This window comes from Lepidochelys kempii, chromosome 4 (genome assembly GCF_965140265.1).
Source record: "Lepidochelys kempii isolate rLepKem1 chromosome 4, rLepKem1.hap2, whole genome shotgun sequence".
Classification (NCBI taxonomy): Eukaryota; Metazoa; Chordata; order Testudines; family Cheloniidae; genus Lepidochelys; species Lepidochelys kempii.
This window is the reverse complement of record NC_133259.1, coordinates 116789012-116808396: the sequence shown is the minus strand read 5'-3', so window position 1 is coordinate 116808396 and position 19385 is coordinate 116789012. Positions and strand designations below refer to the sequence as shown.

Genomic DNA, 19385 nt, shown 5'->3' with positions numbered 1-19385 from the left:
TTCTGGGAGGTGGATTACCTATGCCAATGAGAGAATCCCTCCCGTCAGTCTAGGGAGAGTCTACACTGCACTACAGCAGCACAGCTGTGACATTGTCGTGTTTTAAGTGTAGATGAGCTCTTAGTATCTTACCTGTTTGCCTATGTTTCTCAAGGTCATGCAGTCAGTGGCTTGGCCAAGATTACAATTCAAGAAACTCTTTTTTTTATATTAACTTTCAATATTAACTACTGCAACTTCTGTGTACCTTAAAAATAACTCAAAACCCAGAACCATAAATAGAGTAAGATGCTTTTAAAAAGGTAAAATACGCAATAGGTGTCAGAAACAACGTAAAATACCACCACCCCAGCCTCTGTGCAATACAACAAATACACAACCACAAATGAACATGAAATTAGCCCAAACCACGCAGTTTGGATAAGGAACTCAACTTCCCCGAAGTCTGTGGGTTTTCTGATCTGGGTTTCTAACTATCTCTTATATGAATTACAGTAAAAAGTAAATAAATGCACAAGCTAGGGTTTGAACATTACTGTGATAGATGCCTCAGACACACTCCAATGAATATCCGGGTAAAGACATTCTAGAGTCAAGGACACTTTATATATTGGGCGTCTGCCTCAGGCTAAATGTTCTTCATAAATTTCAGTCAAAATGATTCAGCTATTTCTGAGAATGAGGCTAGGTAGTTTTACATGTAATAAAAAATTTTAGTGACCTCCTCTTTGAGAAGTTCGACCAGCCCCTTATTTTAGAGCAGGAACTTGAAATTTGACAGATGGGTGGCTTTTGTGCAAGGAATATCCCTTTTTGCCATGCCTGTGAAATTCTGCCCAAATTTGGCCAAACATTACAGATTGCACATGCAAAACTTGGCAGCTGAATTCCTATACATTCTGTCTGTACTGAGCATGCTCCTCTCTGGGGCGGAGTAGGATTTTCTCTGCAATTGCGGCTCTGGGCTGCTGTGAACCAGGCTGGGTCCAGGCTTTGGTACTGAGAGCAGTGTGACTGTCTCTCCTGTGCTCTCAGTGACTCCCAGGCACCAGGAGAAGGAAGCAGCCTGATTCAAAAACAGAGGGTGACAAGAGCTAGACCTTGGAGGAAGCATAGGGGAGTAGATTGGGACAAGGATTCTGAGGGTGGGGTGGGATACAAGAACACTGACAATCCAGTCCTCGGTCCAAGATTGCACCGACTAAGAGTCAGTGCACAGAATGGACAGTGCTCACTTAATGAGCAACTACTCAATATTTTGTTTTATTTCCATTGTTCAGTATGTGGCTCCAGGCCTTATTTACTGCACTATACAAACCCTGCTCATTGGCTTTCCGATGTGGCACATCACTACAGTATCTAAGTGCTTCAAAAACATTAATTTATCTTCTCAACACCCCTTTGAGATAAGGGGGAGGGGTATTATCATCTCCATTTTACAGATGGGAAACTGACAAACCCTGGGATTAAAGTCCAGTACCCCAAGTTTGGATGCCTAATTTGAGACACCTGGACCTGATTTTTCAGAGCACTTAGCATTATATAGTATTTCTATGTTCAAAGTACAGCTCCAGTTGACTTCAGCTACAGATGTAAATGCTTTACTTCTGGAAATGAGACCCCAGTCTCAAATCAGGCACCCGAAAAATGAGTAACATACCATTAGTGACTACCGACGAGAAGTCTGATTTAAGTGACTTGTCTAGCATCACACAGGAACTCTGTGTCAGGGACAGAATCCAATTCTCTAGGGCAACATTCAACTGCCTTAATCATAAGACTATCCTTTTTCTTCCTGCAAGCCCCTGCCTCATTCACTACACACCTTCCAACTCCTGCAACAAAGGAGGCAGGGGTCCTACAGAAAAGAGCCTTCTTTACTACAAAACCAAACTCACTCCAGAGCACACCCATCCTGTGCAACGAGTGAGGGTGGGATCCTGTGGAAAAAAATAGTACATGACCATGTAATTAAAGACTGTTTCGTAATGCATCCTCATAAGGGGGCTGAATTAGGATTGCATGAGCAACCTTATTTCCGCATTTCCTAACTTTTGAATGCTTGATTTTGCAACCATAATACTGATCTTTTAAAATATTATTTTGGGGGAGGGCGGGTAAAATATCCTAGGTTCTTAAAACAAACAAGTGAAAAAAAGAGAATTTCCTTCATGTGGTATCATATTGACACTGATATGGGTCACCAGCACGGATGGAACCTTTAGATTCACTACACAGACCTCTGCCACTTGAGCTAACAAATTAGCTGACAGAAGCAGTAGGTTGTCATTTCCTCTATGGTGATCAACACTAGAGGGGGATGAGACACTTTGCCAGGGGGTTTCTCAGTCATCTGCTGACATCAGAGGAATGGTAACTCAAGAATCTTGAGTTCTATTCCAGGCTCTCAAGGGGGCTGTGCTCTTTTACCCTTTCCCCAAAAAGTTTGATGCCTTTTGCACCATCTCTGTCCCAGTTCTGTCTCTTCCTCACCAGCTTCTTATCCCAATTCTAGTCTCGTGGGCTTCCAGTCTCCACAGGTTTCTCGTCCCAGTCTCCTTGCCCAACCATTTCCAGTTCCACTACAACTCCCCTAGCTCCTCCCGTCTCTTTTCCCAGTTAGTCCCATTTCCCCCTCACCCCATTTCCTTGTCTGTACTATCTCTCCTGGCTTCCAGTCACTCGCCACCCTACCCACATTCCTTGTCCCCATTCGCTCCCAGCTTCCCCCCCAGGGCTCCTCCTCCAGTCTCAGCATCTGGCTTCCTTGGCTCCATGTCCCAGCCTCTTTGCCCAGCCAGTCCCAGTCCTTTTCCCACACCCTGGCTCCTCACACCCCATGGGCTCCCCACAGCCCACTGGCTCCCTGTCACAGTCTCCTTGCCCAGCCAACCTCAATCTTGCCACTCTCCCATCCCGTAGTTTTCCTCTCCCTTACATCCTCCCCGGCCAGCCTCCAGTTCCAGTATCCCACCCCACCCTCAGAATTCTTGTCCCAATCTACTCCCCTATGCTTCCTCCAAGGTCTAGCTCTTGTCACCCTCTGTTTTTGAATCAGGCTGCTTCCTTCTCCTGGTGCCTGGGAGTCACTGAGAGCACAGGAGAGACAGTCTCACTGCTCTCAGTACCAAAGCCTGGACCCAGCCTGGTTCACAGCAGCCCAGAGCCGCAATTGCAGAGAAAATCCTACTCCGCCCCAGAGAGGAGCATGCTCAGTACAGACAGAATGTATAGGAATTCAGCTGCTAAGTTTTGCATGTGCAATCTGTAATGTTTGGCCAAATTTGGGCAGAATTTCACAGGCATGGCAAAAAGGGATATTCCTTGCACAAAAGCCACCCATCTGTCAAATTTCAAGTTCCTGCTCTAAAGTAGGGGGCTGGTCGAACTTCTCAAAGAGGAGGTCACTAAAATTTTTTATTACATGTAAAACTACCTAGCCTCATTCTCAGAAATAGCTGAATCATTTTGACTGAAATTTATGAAGAACATTTAGCCTGAGGCAGACTCCCAATATATAAAGTTTCAGCACAGTTATAGTCTGGCAAAGTTTTAAGCAATGAAAACATGGTCTTATAATGGGAAGTGTTAGGCAAATTTAATAATAGGCTGTGTTACCAACCCCACCTATAACAACTCTTTCAGATCATTTGAATCTGCTCAGTGAGACTGTTTCCTGAGCTGCAACATCCAATGAAAATACCATCAATACCCTGTCAACAGCCTGGGGCTTGAAAAAAGGAAACAAAATCTAGTTTCCCACCCACCTTTGCTTAGATGTTGTGCTGATTTCCATTTCCATCGCTCCAAAGTGTTTATGTCCCAGGTTCCTGTGAGCGACCGCTCTTCCACCAACTCCACTGTTCCCAACCCTTTCAGCAGAGACTACATAAAAAGAAACCCCAAGATATCCAGTTAACGTTACTTAAGGAAATGCCTACTGCAGCTCTCATCTGCTCAGTGAGCAGCTGGGCAAGGGCAGAATTTTGATCTGTAATCTCAAAAGGTTTAACACTCTCAGCAATTACTATCAGAGCTGTGTATATTTTAAAACCACCACAGATGATTCAGCACAAATGGATCCCCTTTTTAAGTCACCAGAGCACTTATTAGATACTGTGTTCTTGACACTGAAGAGGGCGGGCTCCTCTTTTGGGTCAACTGCCACATTCCTAGTCAGCCAGGATGTGTGGTGTCACAATCACAATCTCCTATTTAAAAATAAAATAAAAAATATTGCTACCCAAACAATCAAAAGGGGAAACTGTCTCTACAAGAGATACAGTCAAAGATACTGTCAACTGCACAAAACACAACTGGGGAAAAAAAATAGAGAAAAAATGTTTACCCTCTCTAAAGCTTTCACATTTCAGTAATCTCAGGTGCTACTTGCACCAACATTCGATACAAAGAAATCACAGACCGGTAACTATAACATTCAAGTTATCACAGCAAATATTATATTAATATCTACACAATAGGACCAATCCTACTGATGCTGGTGCACATTTTTCTACTGTCAATGCGATGGCTGTTCAGCTAGGGTAAAAGCTAAGACTGCGAATCATTCACGGACATCACAGAAGTCATGGGTTCCATGACTTTCTGTGACCTCTGTGAATTTTACAACGCTAATGCGGCTAACCCCAGGACCACCCCAGCGGCTGGGGAAGCCCAGGGCCAGCACGCTGGCCGCTCCTCTGGCAGCTCCAGGCAGCTGGTCCCCGGTGCCGCCCTGGAGCGGTGGTGGGGCCCTGGGCCGCCTCCCACCCAGACCAGCGGTGGCCACGCCCAAACCAACAGCGGTGGGGCTGCAGGCCACCCTCCCACAGCCCAGACCAGCAGTGATGGTGGCGGCGGTGCCTCAGGCTGTCCCCCAGCCCAGACCGTCGGCACCTTGGGTTGCCCCCCCTGCCCGGACCGGCGGTGCCTTGGGCCGCGCACCCACCCCCCAAGACTGGCATCGGGGGGGGCCATGGGCGGATCCCCCCCACCCAGAGCGGCAGCGTCAGTGGGGCCACAGGCCGCCCCCACCCCAGCAGTGGCAAGGGGCCCCAGGCCGACCCTGCTGCACCAGGACCCTGGGTTGTCCCCCCACAGCAGAAGCATCATCCCACGCTGCCTCCCCACCCCAGCAGCAGTTTTCAGGACCGCCCCCTCCCAGCAGGTAAGATTTAGTCACAGGTATTTTAGTGAACAGGTCACAGGGCGGTGACTTTTTGTTTATTGCCCATGACCTGTCCATGACTTTTACTAAAAATACCCGTGACTAAAACGGAGCCTTTGTAATGGCTATTGCGGTGAAGAGTAGGGGAAAAAATTAACTCTAACCTCAGCTAGAGGCAGATTTTTGCCAGTAGTGTCAGTAGCAGCATTACTGGTCCATTTTTTGAGTAGTTTCCAATTAAAGGAAGAGGAAGGTTATGTTTTTGTAACAAGATTCCTCTTCAGCAGTCAAAGATAGGCTGAGGGCTTGTCTACAAGGTGGGGTAATGTGTTCTACAGAGGGTGATTTCTTAAGCATGCTAATGTGATACATGCTATGGTCTGTGTATTAAAGGTTCCCTATTGCACTTTAACATAGCGTAGTTTGTAAAAGCTCTACTTTAAAGCACACTTTAGTGCATACCAGAAGGTTCTACATGGGCCAATTAATGCACAACACATTTGTGCATTTAGAAATCACACTTCTGTAGAGCGCATTACCCCACTGTTTAGACAACCCCTAAGCAGTGCTTTAGCAGGAGTGATTAATTTTACTTTCAGATTCACTGTTGCAGGCTGAGATAGCACAGGGTCCTCTCCCACTTCATACATATGCCTGATTCTTAGAAGTATACGACTGAAGTCTGCCTCCTCTTGCTTTTGTATACCTAAAAAAAAAAACCAAAACAGGTTTTATTATTTAATGCTAAAAACTCAAGGTTTCTGTTGGAAGTTACTCACCTCATATGTCTTGTCTTAAAGTAAGATTTCAGGAAGAGATTTTCAAAGGTACAAAACACAGGGAAACTCCCATTGACTTATTTACATCAGTAGAATCTGAAGGCCTTAATCCAGCTGGAGCTCCATTGTGTAGGTGCTGCAGACATCTAGTAAGAGACAGACTCTACCTCAAAGACCTCATGGGGGGTATTTTCAAAGGGAATTGGGTGCTTAAATGGCCCTTATACTCTTTGAGGCAGGGTCTGTCTTTATTATACGTTTGTGCAGCACAGAGTCCTCTGACCTAGTTCAGGTGCTACTGTAATACAGATAATTAATAACGATAGTCACAAAATAAAGAAGGAAGAGAAAAACAGCCTTTGTAAGTGTTACACGCTGAGTAATCTCCATCTATAAATGACTTACTGCTAAAAGAGAACCCACCTTTGTAAATATTATGTAGCTGCTCAGTGTGGTTGGAGCTATATGTCCACCCAGGAATGCTTAGAGTCTGGAGATGCAGGTTAGCTGGGAGGGTTACAGGATCCCTCTGAACAGAATGAAGTTCTTGATGCAGCTTTGGTATGTCTATATGTGAAATAAAAAACCAAAGCTATCATGTAAAACATGGTTATGTCAAGAAAGAGGACCCTGGCCAGTGGCACTGCACTGCCTTTGGAGGGGAAGAGAGTGCCCTCCCACTGTCTGAATTAGACCAGGAGTGGGTGAGGCACTCTTTCTTCAGACGTTCTGAGGTACTAAGCGGAAAGCAGCATGACTTGAACTGGCTGAAAAGTATATTAGTGCCCCAGTAAAGCATGCTTCGTCAAGTCTTGCTACTGCTATTCTACTACATGTCTTTTTTATTTGAAAGATGTTTTAAACTTGGACTCAAAAGTTCTCTCAGTTAGCTACTGTGGTCAAGTTTTTCAGCCAATGGATGCCTAGAGTTAGGCTCCTAAATCTATACAGCCAGGAATGTGAATAAGTAGCCCCATTTTCAAAGGTGCTGAGCATCCAGCACTTCCTCTTAAAAGGCAATGAGAAATCGTGGGTGCTTACCTTGGAAAAGGTGGGCCAGCTGTTTAGGTGCCTAAATATAGACTTAGGAGTCTGACTTTAGGCAAAACAAAGGAACAATTCTTAGTTTTAAAAAAGGTAAGTAGAACAGTTACCTGTTAGCTCTCCATACATAACAACTGGTCTGTGTTCTAAAGCCAGAGCACTTGTCTGATACAGACCATCAGCCACAGGCTTAGTTCCTAAGATGAGCCAGAACAGTGGACGAACCACTGAGGTGTCATTCAAAGTGAGATTGTAATTCAGGTCCCACTCAAGGTTATTCCACAGTCTCCTATGAAGCATCACCTGCATGATGAAGATAAATGCCAGAACAGTCATCAGCTATCATCCTTTATTCGGATCATCAGGAGCCATGAAATTACTGTTTTATTGTCAAATCATTTTCATTCATTACCTCCACTTGCCCATTTCCTTGACTTGAGACACCATGAGATCTTTCTGCAAGCAGCATCAGCCTCATGCTGTCATCCTCAATGTAGGCAGTCTGGACCATAGGATAATAGTTCTGACGACACACAATAAATTAAACAACAAAAACATTAAGTTTGTGCAACGTAACAGAGCATGAACAGGATACACACTTGATTTTGGATTACAGTTTTATGCTTACCCGAGCCACTGTATTATTCACATAGGCCTTGTACTGTCTCTTCTGCATCTGATAGCCATTGTTGTCAGTGTAAAGTGTCTGCTTAGTGTTTAAATTTGTGCTTGTTCTGAGGATTGCCTCATGATTTAGTTCCAAAGGTCCAACTCTGTATTCTTGCTCTATCCTGTGACAAAGCAGCTTATCATCATAACCTCCTGGTATACTGTAGATTCTTGAATATGCCACATACATGTAATCCTGAGCGGTTATATTCCTACAAAACAAGAGGGTAAATAATGTGAAGTTTAGCAAGTTAAACTAATATTTGATTAGTTATGTCAGGTCACAGTTTGCATTATTAATGAACCTGCAGTATTTTGTCTAGATTTTACCTGCTTTGTGCAACTAGTGAAATGATTTTTAGCTTTTCAAATTTCAGAGATCCAATTTGTATAAATGGAAATTCTACAGTATTCCTTGGTGTCCCACATGTTGTGTGTGTGGGTGGGCAGGTGGGTTTCATTCATTTTACTACATGTTCCTCTTATTTTGGATTGTTCAAAATTATAGCTATTTTTCTGTCATTTCTCCTTAATACACTGTTGAATGGAAGGATATTATCTTGTTTTCACTCTCATAGTCATGTAAGTACAGACTACAGTAGACACTTCTATTACTATAGAGAAAAAAAAATCCTTACATACAAAATGAACATTATTCAAATGGAAAGTCTATCTAGAACATATTTAGTTTCTAGTTGAATTGCTGCACAGACAAGTATTGCAAATAACAATGTAAACAACATGTTTACATTCAGGAAAAGATATAAATAAACCTGAGTTCAGTTTTCCCATCTAAAGAACATGAATTTTCATACACAAATTCCATTTTATATCTTTTATGTGTACAGTAATTCCAAATCTTTCTTGACACAATAACCGCCCTTGTGCATGGCAATTTCACTTAAAGTAACAAAAAACTTCAATAAAACAACCATCAGCTAATAAAAAAATTAAAAGGTAGTTGGCTGTAAATACTCTTAAACAGAGAAAAAGCAGCTAGCTCTTCAGAGTTCACAGAAAAGAGATCTGAATGCCTCATTGTCGGGGACTCAGTTCCCTCTTTTGTCTTTAATTAGCTCTTTTTCCAATACGCAGATTGCAGCCTGTACTCTAATTAGAGACTTTCGAAATTCAAACCAACATAGAAGATTCAGGATCTCAGCAGACTTGAATCTTGTTTTTTAATTGCACCGTTACTCCATATGAAAAACAAACAAACCAACTCACAACTGAACACACCACATTTCTAACTCTCCTCACCTCAACAGCAAAACCCACAGCTGCACCATTAAACTAGGTACTGAACCAGTGTCTTCTTCACCAGCCACATGTTAAACATAATCCATTAAGAGCTGTACAACACACACGTCACTGTTTAGAGATGACTGGACAGCAGTCCGATGAAGTGAGCTGTAGCTCATGAAAGCTTATGCTTAAATAAATTGGTTAGTCTCCTAGGTGCCACAAGTCCTCCTTTTCTTTGTACAGCAGTGGTCACCAAACGGTAGATTGCAATCGACTGGTCAATCCTAGAGGATCTCCCAGTCGATCGCGATCTCCGGTGGTGCAGTGGGACTGCTGCTAAGGCAGACTCCCTGCCTACCCCGGCCCCACGCTGCTCCTGGAAGCGGCCAGAGCAGCCGCAGGTGGGCAGGTATCTCCATCCATGCGCTACTCCTGCCTGCAAGCACTGCCCCTGCAGCTCCCATTGGCCGGGAATGGGAAGCTGTGGCCCATGGGAGCTGTGGGGGTGGTGCTTGCAGAGAGGGGCAGTGCGTGGAGCCACGTGCTCCCTCCCCCCCGGGGCCACAGAGGCATGTTGGCCCCTTCCGGGAACGGTGTGGGGCTGGGGTAGGCAGAGAGCTGCCTTAGCCTTGCCATGCCTGCCACCGACCGGGGGCCACCAGAGGTAAGTGCTGCTTGGCGGGAGGCCGCACCCCAGCCCCCTCCTGGAGCCAGAACCCCAAACCTCCTCCTGTACACTGAACCCCCTCTTCCACCCCAAACCCCACCCTGAGCCCCCTTCCAGAGCCAGCACCCCAAACCCACTGCTACACCCCAAACCCCAGCCCTGAGCGCCCTCCTGGACCTAGCACCCTATACTCCCTTCTACACCCCACACCCCTGCTCCAGGCCTGACCCCCCTTCCAGAGCCAGCACCCTGTACCCCTTCCTGCACCCCAACACTCTGCCCCAGTCTGGAGCCCCCTCCTGCACCCAACTCCCTCCCAGAGCCCACTCCCTGCATCCCCTCCTGCACCTCAATCCCCTGTCCCAGCCCAGAGACCCCTCCTGCACCCAAACTCCCTCCTAGAGCTTGCACACCTCACTCCCTCTTGCACCCCAACCCCCTGCCCCAGGCTCAGCCCAGAGCCCCCTCCCACACTGCGAACCCCTCAGCCCCAGCCCAGAGCCTGAACCCCCTCCCAAACCCCAATCCACTACCTGAGCCCAGTGAAACTGAGGAGAGCGAGTGACAGAGAGAGAGGGGTGGATGGAGTGAGCAGGGTAAGGCTTTTGGGAAGGGGCGGCGCCTCAGGGAAGGGACGGGGTAGATCCTGGGTTGCACTTTGATTCAAATAGTGATCTTGGGTGTAAAAAGGTTGGAGACCACTGCTGTACAGGATTACTCCCACATGTGTAAAGAGGATGAAAAATTCAAATGCCTGCCACCGACCGGGAGCCACCAGAGGTAAGTGCTGCTCGGCGGGAGGCCACGCCCCAGCCCCCTCCTGGAGCCAGAACCCCAAACCTCCTCCTGTACCCTGAACCCCCTTCTGCCCCCCAAATCCCACCCTGAGCCGCCTTCCAGAGCGAGCACCCCCTACCCTCTCCTACACCCCAACCCCTACCTTGAGCCTCCTCCCGGAGCCAGCACCCCAAACCCACTCCTACACCCCAACCCCCAGCCCTGAGCCCCCTCCCCGAGCCAGCACCCCAAACCCACCTACACCCCAACCCCCAGCCCTGAGCGCCCTCCCGGACCTAGCACCCTATACTCCCTTCTACACCCCAAACCCCGCTCCAGGCCTGACCCCCCTTCCAGAGCCAGCACCCTGTACCCCTTCCTGCACCCCAACACTCTGCCCCAGTCTGAAGCCCCCTCCTGCACCCAACTCCCTCCCAGAGCGCACACCCTGCACCTCCTCCTGCACCCCAATTCCCTACCCCAGCCCGGAGACCCCTCCTGCACCCAAACTCCCTCCTAGAGCTTGCACACCTCACTCCCTCTTGCACCCCAACCCCCTGCCCCAGGCTCAGCTCAGAGCCCCCTCCCACACTGCGAACCCCTCAGCCCCAGCCCAGAGCCTGAACCCCCTCCCAAACCCCAATCCACTACCTTAGCCCAGTGAAACTGAGTGAGGGTGGGGGAGAGCAAGTGACGGAGAGAGAGGGGGGATGGAGTGAGCAGGGTAAGGCTTTTGGGAAGGGGTGGGGCCTCAGGGAAGGGACAGGGTAGATCCTGGGTTGCACTTAGATTCAAATAGTGATCTTGGGTTTAAAAAGGTTGGAGACCACTGCTGTACAGGATTACTCCCGCATGTGTAAAGAGGATGAAAAATTCAAATGAGTATCTTTACCTGTAAAAATATTGCCTGATCTCTCTCATTAGGTTTCCAGAAACAACTTCCAGTCCCACTGCTTCTGATTCTTCAACAGCTGATCCATTTGGGGTAAATAAGTAGTTATCTGAAATGGGCCCCTTCCTCACATCTCCATTCACATGATATTCAAGAAACCCCTGAGTTACTTGGACAGTCCGGTTAGTCTTCCTGTAAATGTATAAAGGGGAAAATGTATTATATAGATATACATTGTGTAAGTATTATCTGCAACGCTTAATTGCAAGGGGAATGAGGATGGGAATCTTAGAAAATATCTGTTTCTTTAGCTAAAATGAATAATTAATTAAATAGGCAGCAGGAGATGAGGCCAGCAGGAAGAAATCATGGAGCAGATCCTCAAGGAATCAATTTTGAAGCACTTAGAGGAGAGGAAAGTGATCAGGAACAGTCAGCATGGATTCACCAAGGGCAAGTCATGCCTGACTAACTTCATTGCCTTCTATGATAAGATAACTGGCTCTGTGGATGAGGGGAAAGCAGTGGACGTCTTATTCCTTGACTTTAGCAAAGCTTTTGATACGGTCTCCCACAGTATTCTTGCCAGCACGTTAAAGAAGTATGGGCTGGATGAATGGACTATAAGGTGGATAGAAAGCTGGCTAGATTGTCGGCCTCAAAGGGTAGCAATCAATGGCTCCATGTCTAGTTGGCAGCCGGTATCAAGCGGAGTGCCCCAAGGGTGAGTCCTGGGGCTGGTTTTGTTCAATATCTTCATTAATGATCTGGAAGATGGCATGGACTGCACCCTCAGCAAGTTTGCAGGTGACACTAAACTGGGAGAAGTGGGAGATATGCTGGAGGGTAGGGACAGGATACAGAGGGACCTAGACAAATTAGAGGATTGGGCCAAAAGAAATCTCATGAGATTCAACAAGGACAAGTGCAGAGTCCTTCACTTAGGAAGGAAGAATCCCATACATTGCTACACACTAGGGACCAAGTGGCTCAGCAGCAGTTCTGCAGAAAAGGACCCAGGGGTGACAGTGGACGAGAAGCTGGATATGAGTCAGCAGTGTGCCCTTGTTGCCAAGAAGGCCAATGGCATTTTGGGATGTATAAGTAGGGGCAAAGCCAGCAGATCGAGGGACATGATCGTTCCCCTCTATTCCACATTGGTGAGGCCTCATCTGGAGTAGTGTGTCCAGTTTTGGGCCCCACACTACAAGAAGGATGTGGAAAAATTGGAAAGAGTCCAGTGGAGGGCAACAAAAATGATTAGGGGACTGCAACACCTGACTTATGAGGAGAGGCTGGGGGAACTGTGATTGTTTAGTCTGCAGAAGAGAAGAATGAGGGGGGATTTGATAGCTGCTTTCAACTTCCTGAAATGAGGTTCCAAAGAGGATGGCTCTAGACTGTTCTCAGTGGTAGCAGATGAAAGAACAAGGAGTAATGGTCTCAAGTTGCAGTGGGGGAGGTTTAGGTTGGATATTAGGAAAACTTTTTCACTAGGAGGGTGGTGAAGAACTGGAATGGGTTACCTAGGGAGGTGGTGGAATCTCCTTCCTTTGAGGTTTTTAAGGTCAGGCCTGACAAAGCCCTGGCTGGGATGATTTAGTTGGGGATTGGTCCTGCTTTGAGCAGGAGGTTGGACTCGATGACATCCTGAGGTCCCTTCCAACCCTGATATTCTATGATTCTAAGGCAAGTGCCTCTTGCTAAATATTTGCCATCACAGAACCCACTGTAAATAATTATAAAATAGTCACTGGCCTCCTTAACAATTTCATGCAATTCCCAGTGTCATTTTGTATTTTCAGCAAATCTAAATGTTGCTTAAGTTATTCACATTAGCTCCATGATTTGAAGTCTTATAAGAGCAAGATTGCTTATGAACCTGGGTTCAAAGGTTCTCTACTGAATAAAAATTTAGGTCACATAATATAGGTCAAGCAGAATCTGGTCAGCTAAAGCAATTTTTATAGCTACATAAACTAACATAACCCAGGACCTGATACGCAGCCCTGGTAACAAAGGGGGTGGCCTTAGAGACCTGAGCACAGGATGTGGAATCAGGAACTCGCCAGTTTTAATACCAACTCTGCCTCCTTCTTCTACTTGTGAAGTATGTAGAGATGTGCCACTTAGAGCTTGTACACACTACTACATATATTGCTATGACTTATATCACTCAGGGGTAACATCTCTAAGCAACCCCCCTGAGTGACCGAAGTTACACCAAGCTAAGCGCCTGTGTGGACAGTGCTATGTTGGTGGGAGAGCGTCTCCCACTGACATAGCTACTGCCTCTCACTGAGGTGGTTTTATTGGGCTAACGGGAGAGCTCTCTCCTGTCAGCATAGAGCTTCTTCACCAGACACGCTACAGTTGTACAGCTGCGCTTCTTTAGCGCTTCTAGTGTAGTCTAGCCCTTAGTCTTCCAACTTCCCTCCCACATTCACCAGCCGCTCCCTTGTAAAGCAGGGAAAATACTTATTGACAGCCTTTGCTGGGGAGTCAGGAGAACTGAATTACTCAGTGATTATGAAGCTCTGTGTAAGTGTTAACATTATTAATGGGCCATTTGTGTGTAAAGCATTAATTTGCCACAAAACCATTAGCAGTTCTACCACAATCATTGACTCAGACACAGCAGGAATGAAGACTCCATGCAGTAAATTTGGTTCAACCGAAGGCTGGCACTTTATTGAATTTTTAAACCACCTCAAACACTAACTACCTGCCAGTGTGGACATCCAGCTAAATACCATGGGGTTTGGGGGGGGGGAAGATGCTGGGGGAGGCAGGGGCACAGGGGATGACTACCTTTCCCCACCATTTCAAAACAAGCTTTAGGGTGTTCAACACCCTTGCTGATACCCCCACCACCCTTCCCTCGTATGAGGGTTTATACAGGGATGGCGTGCCCCATCAGACACAAACTACCATACATCAGCAGGGGGTGGAGAAAAGTTATAGAGAGGGAAAGGGGAGAAGAAGAAGAGCCTTCAGATATAGTGTTTATTTATGGATTCCTCAAGCTTTTCCCATACCAAGGGACCTGCCAAAACTTCAACAGTAAACTGTAACATTTCAATATCACACACCACAATAACAGGCCTGAGCCACACAAATGCAGATCTGGATTCACAGTTTCTATCCTCCAAATTTCTAAGGTTGGTGTTTGAATCCAGATTTGTAATTTATCTCCATTCTAGAGAGAGGGCCCAATTTTAAAATGTGGACATGGAATCTGATCTTTCTCAGTGTTCAAATCCAGGGCTTTGGTTCAGGCCCATCTCTAATAATAATGCTTATCGCTTTCCATCTTCAAAGTACTGTACAAACATTAACTAGTAACTAGTTAATCCTCCAAATACCCCTGTGAGAGAGATGATTCTAAGCAAAAACACCTCTGTGAATGAGATCCAAGATCATTAGTAAGATGCATGTGCCAACTTGAAAACTATGGGCTGGATCCGTCTGCCATTGTAAATCAGCATAACTCCATTGAAGTCAAAGGAGCTACGGCAATTTAAACCACATAAGGATCCGGACCTGTAAACCGACAGATGTATTCAGTTAGTTTGCACTCTTGGTCAGTTTTTTGGTTTTATTTCCTTTTATTTAAATATAAATAAATAAAAGGAACATCAAGTTTTCTTTAAGAAGTTCTCTATGTTTGCATCCTAGAGCTAGCAGTTTTAGAGAACACAGTAGGAATTACTGATGGGGAGGAGAGCACTTGGCTATCATTACATCATGTGAGATCATATAAATTCACTGTAGATTCGTATTGTATCTGTAACAGGATGTACTAGTATAAGAGGAAAGGGGGCCAGAGGACCCAATTTCTGGGGTATTGGAATAAACAAAGACCCAGAAAATGGCCGGGTAGAACAAGTGAGGAAGCAGGACCGGGGTACTGGGAGTTGGATGAGGGGAGAAAAAACCCCGGACACTGTTCCTTTAAGGGCCCAGGATCAGGAGCCCTGTAGTGTGAGGTGGGGCAGGTTTCCCCTCTCTCCTAGCAATCAGGAGGACCATTCTGGAGGACGGCAGTATATAGACTGCCTTCTCTCCCAGAACAGGGAGACACTGAAGAAGGACGAAGCCAGGGTCAGAGGGCTGAGCTCCAGACAGAAAGGGTTGGCACTGATGGCTTTGGGTGGTGCAGACTGGAAGAGGAAGAGCTCTCGGCATGGCAGAAGAACTGGAGCTAAGTATGAACTGTTGAATTGTGATGATGGACTTTATGTTGGGGGCTCACTGGGAATTATTTTGTAATTAAGGACTCTGAGGACTGCGTGAACTTTATTTGATGTTAAACCAGCCCTGGGAAGGCGTGCTGTGAACCACATCAGAGACTGTGTGGAGTGTTTAAGGGCCCATCAGAGGGGGCTCATGAGCAGGGTGCCTGCAAAGCCACAAGGGGGCACTTGGGCACCCTGTTATAGTATCTATTTTAAATATACTTGATCTCCTAAAGTTAGTACATTATAAAATCTAAGTTAGTTAACCATAATATTTTGGGGAAGTTCTATGGCCTGTGCTATACAGGAGGTCAGACTAGATGATCACAGTGATACTTCTGGCCTTGGAATTATGAATCAATGAACATTTCACTGACTACACAGATTCAATACCACAGGGGAAAAAAGTAGTTTAGGAATAAGACCATTCATTAGCTCACTTCACAAAATGAGCAGAAGGGAGAAGTTTTCAAGTCCTTTGATTGTAAAGCACTCTTGTTAGTCGTTAATCCTCAGAGGATAATATGTGATCAAGTATCTGGATTTCCTTTTTAAAAAAGTTTTGCTTATCATAAAATGCTGTTTGACTAAAATGAAAAATGCTGGTAGCCTCACCTGTCAGTAATGCTGTGCATTAGATTAGTATTTTGGTCCAACATCACTGTGTAGCAGTCGTTAAGCACAGGAATCAGCCGTCTACTCTGATGATCAGCCTGCTTTATGACTTTTCGTCCATATTTAACTGATCTCGCAATGAATGCGGATTCCTTGTCAGCTGATAACTTAACGCTGTATCTTCGGTAACTGAGACCACTTAATGTGACAAGAATATACAGATCATAGGTAGAGGGGAATTCTGCTGAGCTTTGGATCTGCAAGTTAAGAGAGAGAATGATGTTGTATTTCAGACAGAGCTAATTGATATATGTCTAACGTGCATATTTGAAAAGTCTCACTTGGTATCTTCACATGAGAATTTCCAAACATGTTCACCTTTAAAATTTAGAATTATGATGTTCTTTTTTTCTGTTTTGATAAGAGGGGAGTTATTTAGCAACCTCAATTTAAGATTCACAGTTTTGTTTGGGATTAAATATTAGTGTCAAACTATAAGATTATTTAACATTTTAACGAACTCCTTGCCAACATGAAATCAAAGCTGTTGATTTAAATGAGTGCAACAGTGCCTTCAAATCCATCTTAAAATACCAGTGTAATTGAAAAAACAAAAACAAAAGCAAACCTCGCTTGAAACTAACAAAAAAGATGTTGACAGAAAAATGATTGGAACATCTCGGGGGTTCCTCGGAGGCTGCCTACACACTTCAAAATTGTGTTTTAAATCACTGTTTCCCAAACAGTGGATCCCAACCTACCAATGATCACGGAAAGGTTCTGGATCGGTCGCCACATCCAGGACTGGATTAACCCATCACTGGGCCCTGGCCTAGACAAACACAATTCTTCCAGTCTGGCGTGGATGGGGTGGGTGAAGAGCAAGCCTGTCGCACACCCATTCTCTAGTAGTGGTTCCTGTCCTGCAGGTCTGGGCCTGCTCTCCTGCTCTGAGCATTGGGACCTGGCACCCAGGGTTGCAGTGCCAAGGTTTGCAGATTTAGCCCAAGTGCTCCTCCATCATGGCGGAGGGGAGGCAGGGACAAACCTGACTGGTGCTGTGAACCCGCGTGCCAGGTTGCAACTCACTGAAATTTGATCTGGATGCCCCTCCAAACCTGAGTGATGTTTCAATCTTGTTCAGCAAGTCGACATGCCTGGAGGAGGGAGCCGGGCCCAGCCCCGCAGGACAGAAACTGCAACTGTGGGAGAGCGGGCCCACCCTGCACTCATCCAATTCCACACACTCCTCCCTTGGGGCCTCTTTTGTTTCCTTAACATGCCAAATAATTTCAAATCCTTGTAAAATATACAGGATCCTCCCCTTTGTCCTTAACATTATACATTTTGGTGATACTTTTTGTTTTGGGAAAGTAAATTGGACTGAATAACTGAGATTTATAGGCAGGGTGCTTAATTACATGAGCAACTGGGGAAAAACCAATATAATCATGTTGTTGTTTCTAATTTACAGGAGAAGCTATCATGTCTTGCTAAGATGGGAAAGAAAAAAAGGGAATTGGAAATGACTGTACTGTAATGAAAGAGTCAGTTACAAAGAGAAAAGGAGTACTAGTGGCACCTTAGAGACTAACCAATTTATTTGAGCATAAGCTTTCGTGAGCTATAGCTCACTTCATTGGATGCATTCAATGGAAAATACAGTGAGATTTATATACACAGAGAACATGAAACAATGGGTGTTATCATACACACTGAAAGGAGAGCGATCACTTAAGATGAGCTATTACCAGCAGGAGAGCAGGGGTGGGGGTGGGGGTAGAGGGGAAGAAAACCTTTTGTAGTGATAATCAAGGTGGGCCATTTCCAGTTACAAAGAGAAATGCAATATATACATTAACATAACCACACAGTACCTGTGCCGGTACAGGATGTCCCAATTCATCATACACACTGACTGCTGAGTAGCTCATAGCAACAATGACAAAGGTAGTGATGTTCCATGCCAGGGGATTATAGACAATAATGTATTGTTCAACACTCCTTGTACCTTTTCACGCACACAAAGTAAAAATACAGCTTTAAAATAAGAAACAGTAATGCACAGTCATTTTTCTTTTAAGGAACATACAGTACTACCCACGTAGAATACGATCACCATCTTTCAGGTTTCAATCTAAAAAATAGGCCTCAAAGAGTGTATCATGGTTACACATTCAGATCTATATTTATAATACTGCATAAAGCCAATGCCCCTTTGGTATATTATTCTTCTGTTTGAACCACACAAAGGCCCAGAATTCAAAGAAACACATTTGCCATTAATATTAATTACAACAGGCTAGCCACTAAGTCATGACAATAAAAAGTTCTCCTCTATTTACAATCATACAGCCTAAATACAGTAGTGTTATGCAGGAGATTCTATAGGGAAACCTAATTTCAATATCCCATAAACAATGCAAAAGCTGCTGCCCAAAGCACGGTTTCCATTCAACAATAATAAAAGTCTCCAAAACAAACCAGCTTTTTTTAAAGGAACTCCATAATCTTCCTGAAATAAACAGATTCCTAGAACACATTAATAAATTCTTGCATATCCTGGAAGTAAATCATAAGGAAAATCTTCCATAAAGTTGACTACTGTATATCCTAGACTCCTTCCTCCAGTTAGGAAGACTAGTTAAGGAACTGTCTTCGTCATGCCAAATTCTCCTTTGGACACATGTCTGAAGGCAGAATTTGGGGTCCAGTCCTGTAGTCTTTATTCACACAAAGCTCTGGGTCCCTACTGCATGACCTTTGGTTTTGGGTGCCTGAGACTTGGTGGCTCAGCTGCCTTGCTTGAGTTTGCTTGAGGCTTGGTGGGTATCCTTGGTACTTGGCCTCTTCCAAATGATGGCTTACAATTAGAGCTGGGCATTCAGTTCCAGGTTTTAGAGTTTTTTAGAATTTTCAGTTAACTGGAGAAAAAAAAATCAGTTTGGCATCTGTTCTGCACAGGGTCTTCCAGGTCAATCCTGGGTCTTCCACATCCCAGATGAGCGTCCTAACTATTGGGCTAAAGGTTGGGGTGGGGGAAAGGGGGAGAGAGAACGGGACAGCAGCACTGGTGGCTGTGTCACCACCAGCTCCTCCTCTGGCCATTTTGCGAATGGTTCACATTATTTTTGTCGAACAGTTGCAAATATTTTAATTGATTCATAGATTCCAAGGCCACAAGGGACGACTGTGATCATTGAGTCTGATCTCCTATGTAACACAGACCACAGAGCTTCCCCAAAAATAATTCCTAGAGCATATCATTTAGAAAAACATCCAATCTTGATTT

General features: G+C 45.3%; 1 protein-coding gene across 3 annotated transcripts in view; it reads right to left on the bottom strand.

Moving 5' to 3' along the window:
• MAN2B2 (mannosidase alpha class 2B member 2) overlaps positions 1 to 19385 on the bottom strand; it is a 58423-nt gene that overhangs the window by 706 nt on the left and 38332 nt on the right. For all 3 annotated transcript variants that reach the window (XM_073342561.1, XM_073342562.1, XM_073342563.1), the window contains 9 exons: positions 17971 to 18104; positions 16094 to 16350; positions 11241 to 11432; positions 7619 to 7871; positions 7403 to 7513; positions 7101 to 7293; positions 6370 to 6513; positions 5761 to 5873; positions 3768 to 3885 (listed from right to left, as the gene is read on the bottom strand). In XM_073342561.1, coding sequence (XP_073198662.1) covers positions 3768 to 3885; positions 5761 to 5873; positions 6370 to 6513; positions 7101 to 7293; positions 7403 to 7513; positions 7619 to 7871; positions 11241 to 11432; positions 16094 to 16350; positions 17971 to 18104 — 1515 coding nt within the window. The remainder of the gene's footprint in view (positions 1 to 3767; positions 3886 to 5760; positions 5874 to 6369; positions 6514 to 7100; positions 7294 to 7402; positions 7514 to 7618; positions 7872 to 11240; positions 11433 to 16093; positions 16351 to 17970; positions 18105 to 19385) is intronic.